This window comes from Histoplasma capsulatum, genomic scaffold, assembly GCF_000149585.1.
Source record: "Histoplasma capsulatum NAm1 scaffold_1 genomic scaffold, whole genome shotgun sequence".
In the NCBI taxonomy this organism is placed as follows: Eukaryota; Fungi; Ascomycota; class Eurotiomycetes; order Onygenales; family Ajellomycetaceae; genus Histoplasma; species Histoplasma mississippiense.
In genome coordinates this window covers 4,811,705-4,823,363 of record NW_001813982.1, presented here as the reverse complement: position 1 = coordinate 4,823,363, position 11,659 = coordinate 4,811,705, and the positions used below count along the sequence as shown (strand labels likewise).

Sequence of the window (11,659 nt, the reverse complement as noted above, 5' to 3'; positions counted from 1 at the left end):
GGGGGGGGGGGGTTTGGTTCGACGGAGAGAATATATTGGAAAGACAGGGTTTTCTAGAACTTTTTCTTTTCCTTTCTATTTTTGCCCCCTTTTCAGTGGGAGTGGAGCTAGAAATACACAGCGGAGCGAGAGAAAACATTAAGACAGATGGAGGGCTACAAAAAGGAAGCGAAAAAATAAGGGGGGTGAGGGGGGGGGAGGAAAAGAAGAGAAAGAAAAAACAGGAATGCAATAAAACAAAAACAAAGACCGACGATCAGGTCAAGTGAATGAGAAAAAAAAATGGAATGGAATGGAATTTCCAAGTGGCTTGCTTCCACACCACAGCCCATAAAAATCCAGTCCGTCGTTAGCGTTTAGTTCTAGTTACAAGTGTTACACTCACCAATGAAGAAATAGAAGAAGTAGCTCAAAAAGAGAATTTAAGGAAGACATAGTTGGGAGGAGGAGAGGTTAGGGTTTGTAAGTCTGCGTCGTCATTGTTGTTGTTGTTGTTGTTCTTGGTGGTGGTGGTGGTGGTGGTGTTTAATAGTAGAAAGTCTCATCAACCGTTCGCCCACGAGTCCATGCTGGCTCACTGCCACGGACATATGTATCCTCAAACAAGATACGCGGCGTAGCATCGGGCTCGGTCATCAGCTCAGCCTCTGCAACCTCATCATCAACGTATTTCCTAGCATCCTTATCAATGGCCTTCAACTCCTCCTCACTCGTGACGCCCCAATCGAGCAGTTTCTGCTTAAGGCCTGCAATCGGATCGTTGGTGCTGCGCATCCGTTGGATCTCCTCTCGGGTGCGGTATGTGGTTCCGGGATCGGACATGGAGTGTCCGCCGTATCGGTAAGTGACGTATTCGAAGACAAGAGGACCCTTACCGGAGGTGGTGTATTCGCGCCCGTATTGGACGGCAGCCTTGATCGCCAGGACGTCCATTCCGTTGATTTTCAGGCCGGGGATGTATTGGCCGCGCTTGTAGTAATCGGTAAGGGCTGCGGCGCGGCTTGCTGCCGTTCCCATGCCATATTTGTTATCTGGAAAAGAGTATGGTCATTTAGCATCGATGTTGTTAATCTCCAAATGGTATGTATGAAGCAAAGAGACTCACTTTCGCAACCAAAAATGCAAGGCAGATTCCACAGCTTAGCCATGTTGAAGGCCTCGAAAACTTGACCTTGGTTGGATGCTCCATCGCCATATAGAGCGATGGTAGTAGTTTTCTCATCATTGTATTGTTGGGAAAAAGCCAGACCAGCACCAACGGGGACCTGAGCTCCTACAATGCCGTTGCCCCCATAGAAGTTTTTGGCAAACATATGCATAGAGCCACCTTTTCCGTATGCAATGCCCTCTCGGCGCCCGAGAAGTTCTCCGATAATAGATTTTACCGTTCCACCACGCAGGAGTGCAAAACCGTGGCATCGATAGGCAGTGATTAACTTATCGTCCTTAGTAATGGCGTGTTCAATGCCGGTCGCAACCGCTTCTTGTCCCGTCGACAAGTGGCAGAATCCTCGAATTTTCTTCTCTTTGTAGAGGCGATCGGCGGCCATCTCCATTCGTCTGGGTCAGTGTTAGACAAAGAGCATTAGAGCTAAACGGTGCAACAGCGCAGCATAAAATACCTAATGGAAACCATATCACGATACATCTGTTTTAGCTCCTGTTTCGTGGTCTCGAGGGTATACGGAGGAGGGTCAAGCTCATATGTTTCGAAGCTCTCATCGGAGAGCTTGACTGTGAAGGGTTTGTCCTCTTCCTGATGCAACGGAATATCGATTAGATGCCCACATAACTACATACTGACAGCTAGGGTGCGAATAAAGCTATCGAGCACTTACAGCGGGGATAGCTTCAGCATGCGCGGAAGCAGCATCGGTCGTGACGCTCCGCCTTACTACCGGGACGAAAGCCTTACGGCACAGAGGCGCAACTTGCCGCACCCGTGTTATTCTGGAAAGCATTGTGAAGCGAGACAAAGCTCAATGGCAAACAAGTGGGGGGGCAGGCACCGGAGGAAAGCGGAGGAGGAGGAGAGGCGGTGGATGCTGTTGCGGATGTTGGTGGTTTTTTCAAGTTTGAAGTTGTAGATCTCATTGTTGCATTGTTGGAGAACGTTGGGAAACCAACAGGAAGCAACGCTAGAGTGTTTTGGGGCAAGGGCCTGATTATGTCACCGATTTAGCACGCGGGCTTGGCTTTGCTCGGCACCGCGGCTCCATCGTCATCGTCAACTACTCGTACTGCTTGACATTTCAACTTCAACATCACCGATGAAGGGAGTTGAATAGGCCGCATGGAACCGTTTCTCACTTCGTTTATGACTTTATTCGTTGGTTTTTCATGGACCAGAGTCTGAAAAACCTCCATGGGTCGCAAACAGCCGCAAAGGAATCATCGGGTCTTACCATCCATGGATCATATCCGCATCCACGGGACCAACCATTTCCCCCAATTCTTTCTAACATACAGTATTCGCATTTTTATCCCGGAGAAAACAAAGCTAATGCTTCAAGGATTAAACGGGAATTTTGGAGATCGAGAAAATTTACAGTCTTTCAGTTTGGCCCATTCCAGTGGTCAGAAGTGGGTTCCTTGAACCCATCAAGGCGCTCCACTGTGGAATCCAGCTGAGCGCAAAATTTTATACAGTTCAATGCTCATAATTCATTAACAGCACATCATTGTTTGATAATATGTTTGGTGTCAATTTCGGTCATTCCCTTCTCCAGGAACTACCATCATTATTTGTGATATTCGGGACAGTTATATTCGGGGAAAATCCAGGGGTCAAATTGACGGCTTACTCCGGCTTGACGAGCGGGATGTTAGACGACGACTCAAACATCCGACTGCTAGTCCTCGACGTCAGCTCCCCAGTCCGGCTTTATCCCTACGCTGAGCAATCCTGCGTCCGGAATGAGTTACAACCACTTACAATGCTCAGAGGTCCGTTACAAACGCCATATTTGCATTGGAAAGCTACTCGTATATTAAAAACAAGAAGAATATTTCATTGATATGAACCTTCCACTGCCACTGGTACTCATGAGAATACTATTTAAGCAACACATGTCCCTCTGCCAGTTTCTAGTCTTCCTCCATCCTCTAACCCCTACCGTGCTTTGTCTTCAAACCCAAACCAGAACGGCTGCTTCACTGCTTCTGTGTTTCTTCTGCTCTTTTTTTCGGCTATATATCCCTATCGTACTGTTCTGAAACGAGACACGGAAGGCATAACCCGCCCATAGAGTGTGACTGCATATCTTTGGCCCAACAATTTTGTTGAAAACGCAATGGCCGGCAAGTATTGTTTAAGTTTCCTGTGTGCCCACCCCATATCTCTCAGGAAAACCCCCAATAACTATAGCCTATAACTCATAGCATCAGACTACGAATCTGTGAAAGATGAGCTCCAGCGTGCTCTTGCCCGTGCGTCAGGGCGAATATACAAATATGAATCGAGACTCGGAATCGATAGTCAAGTTGTTAACGTTTTCGCAACCGGCTTTGTATATTCACTCTTGTCGAATAAGGCGCACCATTGCAATCCAACTACGGAAATCGCCCTCGTTGGTTTTGAAGAGGATACGGAAATCCTCTCAATAGCGTCACAGTGTTTGGATAATACCGACTCCCTGAATGTTCCGCATCCTGTCTGGCTTCAGTGCCCTGGATTCTACCGCCTGCAGAGCAGTAATGTCCGGGAGGTAGTACTCCAAGACGCTCTCAGACCCGGACAAAAGTTGATCCTGTTTGAGAGTATAAAATTAAGAGTATTCGCATTACCTATGCTTTTCGCAGTCGGCTGGGCATCATCACTCATCGAAAACCCGGACGGTTCCGCCATATTGGCAGTAAAGTCTGCTGCCGACTATTTGTTCTTGTATCTTGACATGAGGGGGTGGACCTACTTAGAATTTGAATACCTTCGATTATGTCTGGAACGCTATGGCTTTGATCCGGATCTCGAATTTTACCACTGGCTGAATCAGACGTATTTTAGACGCTATGGTATTACGTATGTTATTCGCAGCGTTCCATATTCGTGAATCATTCAGATGACACGGGTTTTAAAATGACAATTACAATAATCAAAATCTGATTTAGTTATTTTACAAGTTTACCTCGAAGCATCATCTCTTGCCATGATAATTTGTGATTATATCGGGATAGAGCTCTTGAAGAGATAAAGTGGAGTACTAAAACCCTTACTCTTCTTAGCTCTGTTTACTATATTATAGGAGAGAGTCTCTTTGCTAAAAATTATACCAGTCTTGCTGCTATCTTTTGCATTGTGTGAACGGACGAATCAAGTCCAATCACAATGATTGATCTACAGGGGCATATTTTACTTGTAATGAAGCACTTAATAAGAATAGGAATATACATGAAAGAACACACTAACATATTACTTTGTCTCAGACTATCGTCTATGTCCATGGTTGCTCATAGCCAGAGGACTGGGAGACCGATCAAGACATAAATATTGATTTATTTGCAGGCCACAATCAGATTTAGCTTATTGCCCATCCAATATTTCCCATTTAATATTATCCCATACAGACAATGAGAAACAACCTATCTTGAGAGCGGGTTGTCTATGGAACTCCTTAAACTTTTACGGGGCTATAAGCTCGTTAAAGAAAACCCTTAGGGGATACGGTCCAACTTCGTTCCGCTGATGGAAACTCGACGATACAATGAGTTTGGTCATTGAGCGAGGCACGGGGGTCACTATTTTGGTAAACAGGAAATCGAACAATGTAGATTAAGGACAGAGTTGCACTGGGAGGTCTATTTAAAAGTCAGGGATTGATTAATCCAAGCCAGAATGCCTGCTATCATACTTGCAGCACATTTTAATACATGGAAAAGAAGAACGGGAACGATCGAACCGGAGATGGGATAGGTTTAAAAATAATAATCAGCCATTAAGTCGCAAGGGGGAAAGAAGGGCAGTGAAGAGCTGATCCAAGTCATTTTCAATGAAAATCCGACTTTTCCCTTCCGTATAATGTAATGCTCCGATTTAAAAGATGTACGCATAAGAATGGAAAGGGAAAATAAAACTGAATCGATCAGATTTGCAAAGCAATATATTCTCACAATCATCATCTTTTTTTTGATGATCTCAGTGTCATTTTTTTAAATGATTTTTATCAACTGCTTACCCAACCACTGAGGTTGATATATTAACGGAATTTAGGAAAATTGCGAATGTGCTTTGTTGACAGCGTGGAAATGTAGATATACAAATGCCAAATTTCCAATTAGTTACTGAAAAAGGAAGAACAACAAAAAATTTGTTAACCAACACCTGGAATATCAGAATATACCAAATTAAATGCCCATTATAAATGTAAAGTTAGAAAAGATATCTGCTTGTGATGTCAGCTGAATTCTATATGAGAATGTTGTTGCAGTCCCTGAGATTGCAAAGTTCACTAGCTGTAAAATGAAGAAAAAGAAGCCAAAAAAAAAAAAAAAAAAAGAATCGAAAAATGAAACGAAAGAAAGAGAGGAAAAGAAAAAAATTATCTATAGCTTTGGGTAACAGCTAAGGCGGCTATCATTTGGGTTAGCCCCCCACACAGTGATGGCACGTTAAGATGTTTTTCGGGTCCACCTTCTTCTTGATCTTGAGGAGGCGGTCGTAATTCTTTCGTCCCCAGAAGCTGTCGATATGATTTGGCTCGTAGGCATCGGCTTCGTTTTGATAGGCGCCGCCGTCTGGACTAATGTTGCGCAATGGCTGCACCATCTCGCTTGCCTGTCTGAAACGGTCAACGAAAAATTCGGGGGGATGTTCGGTCTGGCCATCAACATCCCAAGCTGTCTGCATCACAACATGCCAGATTGCCTTTCTCTGTGTATTTTTATCATATGTTAGTTCTAGTGGGAATCACTAAGGGAAGGGAACAGGTGGGGAGAGAAAGAACACTGAAATAATTACCCATGCAGGAGTGACGGATGCCTCTCCAGGGCCTCCAGGTTTGTCCGAGTTGGGCAAGTTAACCGCATAAGGCGTAACCATATTAAGACCGTAGCGCATCTCCGAAAGCACATCTATGAGTTCTCGTCGTTTGCCTTTATTTTTGAAGTTCTTATCGGTAACAAGACGCGAGGCCTGCGCGATGGAAATACCGTTGACTAAGGAACTGAAGTATTGCATCACGGGGGTATTGGCGAATTCAAAGTAGTTTGCAACAGTGGTTACGTCCACCCCGAAGCGAAGTGTGCCGTCATTGCGAGGAAGGGCGAAGTCAATCAGTTCTTTCATGGACAGTTTTGCTTCGTCGAGGGTGAGTTTCGGCGTGATCGCCAACATGATGCTTGACCCGTCCCCGAGGCCAGCAACATATCCTCCCCAGCCGTCGTTTGCCCATTTTACACCATTTTCCACTAGTATAGTAGTCACATCCTTGTCTAAAGTAGCTTTAAATGCGATAACTGCCATCTTGTATGAGGAAAAGGTTCACGATTAGCATACATAGGAGCTATGATAGCGGATCCGGGGGTCATTGATAGCATCAGGTTAACATACCTGCAAAGGAACTTCAGGGAAGAGGCGGGTTGTGGTCTCTACTATCACACCAAAGGTGGCGCCGCCGCCACCACGGACAGCGAAGAAAATATCCTGGTTTTGGCATCGATTGGCAGTGACATAGGCCCCATTAGGTAGCACAACCTTAATTTGAAGGACATTATCAACACCGAGGCCATAGGCAGGGGAAAGCAGGCCATGGCCACCGCCAGTTATATAGCCTCCTGATGCCCCTACTGTCGGACAAGCTCCACCCAAAGCCTTAAAAAGTATAGTTAGTAAGGAAAGCCCGGGTTTTTTATACGACCCCAAAACATGGAAATCATGTCACTTACCATGTATCCGTTTTGGTGAGTAAACTCATATATGCCTTGAAATCCCTGGCCAGCGCCATATGTAATGGCAGGTCCAGAACACACGTCACAATTCTCCGCATGGAAATTTTTGTGCAATTTAATAGGGGGTTGGAGGTTGTGTGTCCTGTAGCAGGCAAAGAAGAGTTAGGTTGGTTCAGAAGGTTAGACACGAGAATGTACCAACAGAAATGGAAGCATTATCATCGTACCAGAGAGCCAGACTGTGAGCGCCTGCGCTGCGACCCTTGAAGTCGTGACCGGTATTCTTGACCACCAAGGGGATATTATGTTTTTCAGCGAACTTCAATCCAGCCTGGATATCCGAAACTTTGCGCACATCCACGTAATAGTCCGGTACGTTGCCCTGATAGCAGGTGGCATCATTCACCAACAATTTTGGTGAGTGGGACACCCATGTCCAGAAGTCATGCATGTTCCCGTGGTATGGAATTGTGATATCTGCGGGGCTGCGAAGGTGATAAAATCGACATTGTGTCGGTTGTCCTGTGCGATCTTGCAAACTCCTTGGTCCGGAGTACGGAGGAGTGGCACGATCGCTGGCTCGTACCTGAAGGTAACAAGGTTCCGCAAGGGGCTGTAACACACCGAGACGGCCCTCAACACTTACATTGAGAGCTCGCCAGTCGGCATCAGAAACGCTGAAGATTTCAGCGACGGGGGATGCAAGCAATGGTAAAGCGTTGGCCAGCACCAGCACAAAGCTGGATTTTCGAGTAAACATAGCTCCCTTTGGTCAAGGAGATCGGTACCTGGTACATGGAAAGAATAAAATGAAGATGAAACTTAATTTCCTGAGGCTTGAATGCATTTATACATCGAAGCAGACGTCTGCAGATGGAAGGAGGTCGTCCAGGTCCAACCTACGGTTGGAGCGGGTCTAAATCGCCAAGCGACTAGATTTATAGATCTATCTTCAACCTGGTCCCTGTCTGACGCATGTAATCCTCAATAACCGAGCTGAACGAAATGATCAAAAGAGCCTGCTGATAGAGACAGTAACTTCTTTTCAAGCAAACCCTTCACCAGTATTTCCAGAAGTCATTCAAAAAATTCGACAATCTTGCAAGATTTCATTCGACGGCATGGCAAAACATTTCCATTATGCCTCAGAATGACTAGTATCTGTAACTGCAAAGTTCACTTAGCCTCAGCCACCTAACTAAGTATCCTGAAATCATAGAGTAGCTTGGCAGTCGGGTAAATGTTGTTTGAAGGCTTCCAGGGTTGAGCTGTCTGAATCGCGAGTCCTTGTTTTGAGACTGACTCTGGCTTTGGTGAGAATTCGACGCGAAATTGCTCTCCACCAACCCTCAGCCGTTCAACCACTGAGGGTAACCCTTGTTGCCTTCGAACCTGAGCTTGAACTCTGATATATCCTGGACGTCCATCATCAGGGTCTTTAAGATTGATTCATGGAGGTAGATACTGGCCAAATACAAATCAAAGTCGATGGGATATGACCAACAGATATGTTTCCGCTCCTCCTCGGTTCAATCAAGGTAGGATTTTGTGAGCCATTCCATTGGATCATGGATTCATGCATAGCCCTTTCGATAGGGGAAGAAGTCCTCAAAACCCAAGCGACATTACAATTCGTATAAACAAGTCATGGAACTGGCGGTTGAGATTTTATCCCCCTTCTTGTGTTTTCACTATTCCGGAACGGTTCCATCAAGGATTGGTGGCGTATGAAGACGTCTCATCGGCTGTCAAATGTGGCGTTACTTTATCCAGCGAAGGATTGACGCTAACTGGGCCAACTCGCTTGAGGACAGAAACTTTGTGTAGTCCAAAAAGATTCCCAAAGAACATCAGGGAAGACGAAATAATCCGAAAAGTCCTCCAATAGCAGGTTGAAGCACCCAGACTTAGAAAAAAGAAATCCTGCCAAACGGAGAGAACGTCAATTGGCCAGATCGTTAGCCACGTTTTCGGCAAGTTGAAGCCATTAGTTTGGCGCTATCTCGTAGGTGTGTTCTCCGATTCTCGATGCGGATGGGGTCGAGTTTATTAAGAATTGCTGAGGACTTGAGAAGGCCTGCCCTTTGACAATCCAGCACCACGACACTTCGCTAAGCGAATGTGGCCTGAAGCCTGGAACTTGGAGGAATGGGTCTCTTTGGTCGAGTCAAATCACCTTACTCCATACATGAGCATCAAGTGCCGAATGCAAGAACCAATGGTTCGTATCCTCTGGGAGTTCATCGATTGGTTTTCCGTCGCCTGTTCTTTTGGAGCTTTTTTGGGGAGTCAAAAGTTGTTCCTCACTGCGAGCATGCTCACTCCTGCCCAACCACTTCATCCTGACTCACCTAACAGTGAGTTAGTTATATAAGCCAGTTTCTTATCACAGACCCACTGCGTGGTAATGTTGAGCGGGATAAATGCGCATACCACATCCGTTCGCTTTCGGTGCTTTCCCAGGCACGGAAAAATGCGACCCTCAGGAAAACAGGGGCATTGGACTCCCACGACGGCAAGTAAAGGGGGACATTAACTTCTTACGTATTCCCCGCTGTGGCACGATTGGGACTTCCCTTAGCACGCGGCGCCCTGAGCAATTCAACTCCCGAATGACAGCGCCACTGGAAGCGATGACTTAGTCTCAGCTGGCTCATGAGAGAGCCTAGCATCCCAAACCTGCCTATATACGCCGTACGCGATGGCTCCGCCCTCCGCACTCTTCTGGGTGGTCTTGCCGGGAACATACACTTCTGGTTGAAGAGCCTTTGGCATAGTCATGCCATTGTCAAGACATTGACATCATCATTCGATCCCTTGATTGTTGTCTCTTCTTTTCAAGCAGGACGGGCCAGTAAGCACCTGTCTGCCTCAGACGGTGTCAATTTTTCCATTGAATATAATGCTCTGAGGATTTCTTCCTTCCCTTCTTTTGAATTTGCAATTTTCATTCTTGAAAGACACCATCGGTGGATTTATTAAAAAAAAAAAAAAGGAGAAAAAAAAACCACAGTACAGCGAAAGGAAAATAATAGTTAGGAAAGTTAGATATGCGGCAGTATCTATCCGTTGGGGAACTAACTCTATCGCGGATAAATTGATAACGACTAACTCAAAAATGTTCCCAGGGTTCTATCTGTGGAACACTCTCGGGTGTCCCCTTGATCCACAGGGTAATCCCATGGTTCGGAGCTGTGATAATCCGTGGCTTTATCCAGCACCCGCAGCAGTTGAGATCACCAAATATACAGTCATATAATTGAACCAGATCAATCGGTTGAGGCTCTGGTGAATACACTGTTGGAGTACGTTGTTAGTTATATACCCAAGGTGCCGGATGGAATGGAGGACGACTGAACCTGTTCAGAAAGATAAACTATCAATGGCTCATGGATCCAGATGTAGATTTTGGAAACAGAGATCGGTCTGATCAGGGAAGCAGGAGTCCACAAGATATCGTTCCCACCGATCCGCTGATCTCACCGGCTCAATTACGTGGAAACTGGACAGTGTCATGGGCTACATTCAAACATGGCACCTTGTCCACCAAATACTCCCGATGTCAACGGAAAAGGCCTTTGAAATGCATCCATTTTGTGGAAGCCTTGCTGAGAGCCCACAGGCCCGGACAGCCTATTGACCCTGTATGGCAATGAGAAAAAAGAATAATGGATTGCCTTTAAGGGGCCCTTTTCAATGGCCAGTGGTGACTAGGGATAGACAGGACAGAATCTCAAGATCAGGTGCGAATCAGGTGGCGAATCAGTCTAAAGGTTTGTTGTGCTATCTCTTTTGAACCACATCCAGATTTTCTGCCTGCTGGAAATGACCAATGCCCATACCCGACTATCCAAGAGTTTCACTCCATTGGAGCACATGTATCTTGTTTTGTCGCAGCAGCTTTTTTACCCCTGTCAATCTTCTACTCCACGGCACGGCCTCCGGTTGGAGACTAACTATCCTGAGCGCCCAAGCGCTTTGCAAGGCACGGCAGAAACTGCTTTGGTCCGTCACATCGTCACATCCCCAGTATTATTCAAAAGAACCCTCAGACCCGTGTCTTGAAACAAACTGATGCCTAACCATGCAACACTTTATTTCATCTTCAGATAGCATCCGGGACACCGGATAGGCTAAAATTTATTTTGTGAATATGATGATCAATGTTCCCGCCGCACTGGGTATACCGTCAAGAGACGTCATGTCATATCTTGAATGCATGAATCTAGCTCAATAAAAATAATACGTATCACATAATTTACTTAGTTATCTGCCTCTCTTCCCTAACGTCTCGTAACTGTAGCGAATCGGCCCTATGAGGTTTCATATTCGTGCCTTTTAAATATCCCTGATATCGATCGAGGTTAGTTTTTTTATTTCTGATAAGTCGGATATCAGGTTCTGACGGGTCATTCCATCGGCCCTGAAGAGTCAACATGTCACCGGCATTGATCGCCCTTTCTAATATTAGCCACCAACAACAAAGGGCAAGTAAGTTATTTTTTCTTAATTTCACACATTCCGGAAAGTAGTAAGTTGTCCACAGCCAACTAATGCATATCCATCATCATCATCATCATCATCATCATCATCATCATCATCATCATCATCACGGCATATTGAAGACATTACTAATTGCATATTACTCCTGCAAGCCAAATCCCGACTCTGCCAATTCAAAAGCATTCATCTGCATCCACCCTAGGATTAGAACGGAACGGACAACCTTTCCGCGCTCCGTCAGAGTTGGCATCATGTCACTTACACCGTCGCCATG

At 45.6% G+C, this 11,659-nt stretch overlaps 2 protein-coding genes across 2 annotated transcripts; both read right to left on the bottom strand.

Annotated features, from left to right (window-relative positions):
• Window positions 1-525: 525 nt before the first annotated feature.
• On the bottom strand, window positions 526-1,961 carry HCAG_01360 (pyruvate dehydrogenase E1 component alpha subunit, mitochondrial precursor; the record flags this gene model as incomplete). Its single annotated transcript, XM_001544263.1, has 4 exons — window positions 526-1,031; window positions 1,106-1,560; window positions 1,623-1,756; window positions 1,839-1,961. 4 exons carry the CDS (start codon window positions 1,959-1,961, stop codon window positions 526-528), a joined length of 1,218 nt encoding a protein of 405 aa, XP_001544313.1.
• Window positions 1,962-5,578: 3,617 nt separating this feature from the next.
• On the bottom strand, window positions 5,579-7,642 carry HCAG_01359 (predicted protein; the record flags this gene model as incomplete). Its single annotated transcript, XM_001544262.1, has 5 exons — window positions 5,579-5,866; window positions 5,954-6,457; window positions 6,545-6,805; window positions 6,880-7,024; window positions 7,110-7,642. 5 exons carry the CDS (start codon window positions 7,640-7,642, stop codon window positions 5,579-5,581), a joined length of 1,731 nt encoding a protein of 576 aa, XP_001544312.1.
• Window positions 7,643-11,659: the final 4,017 nt, after the last annotated feature.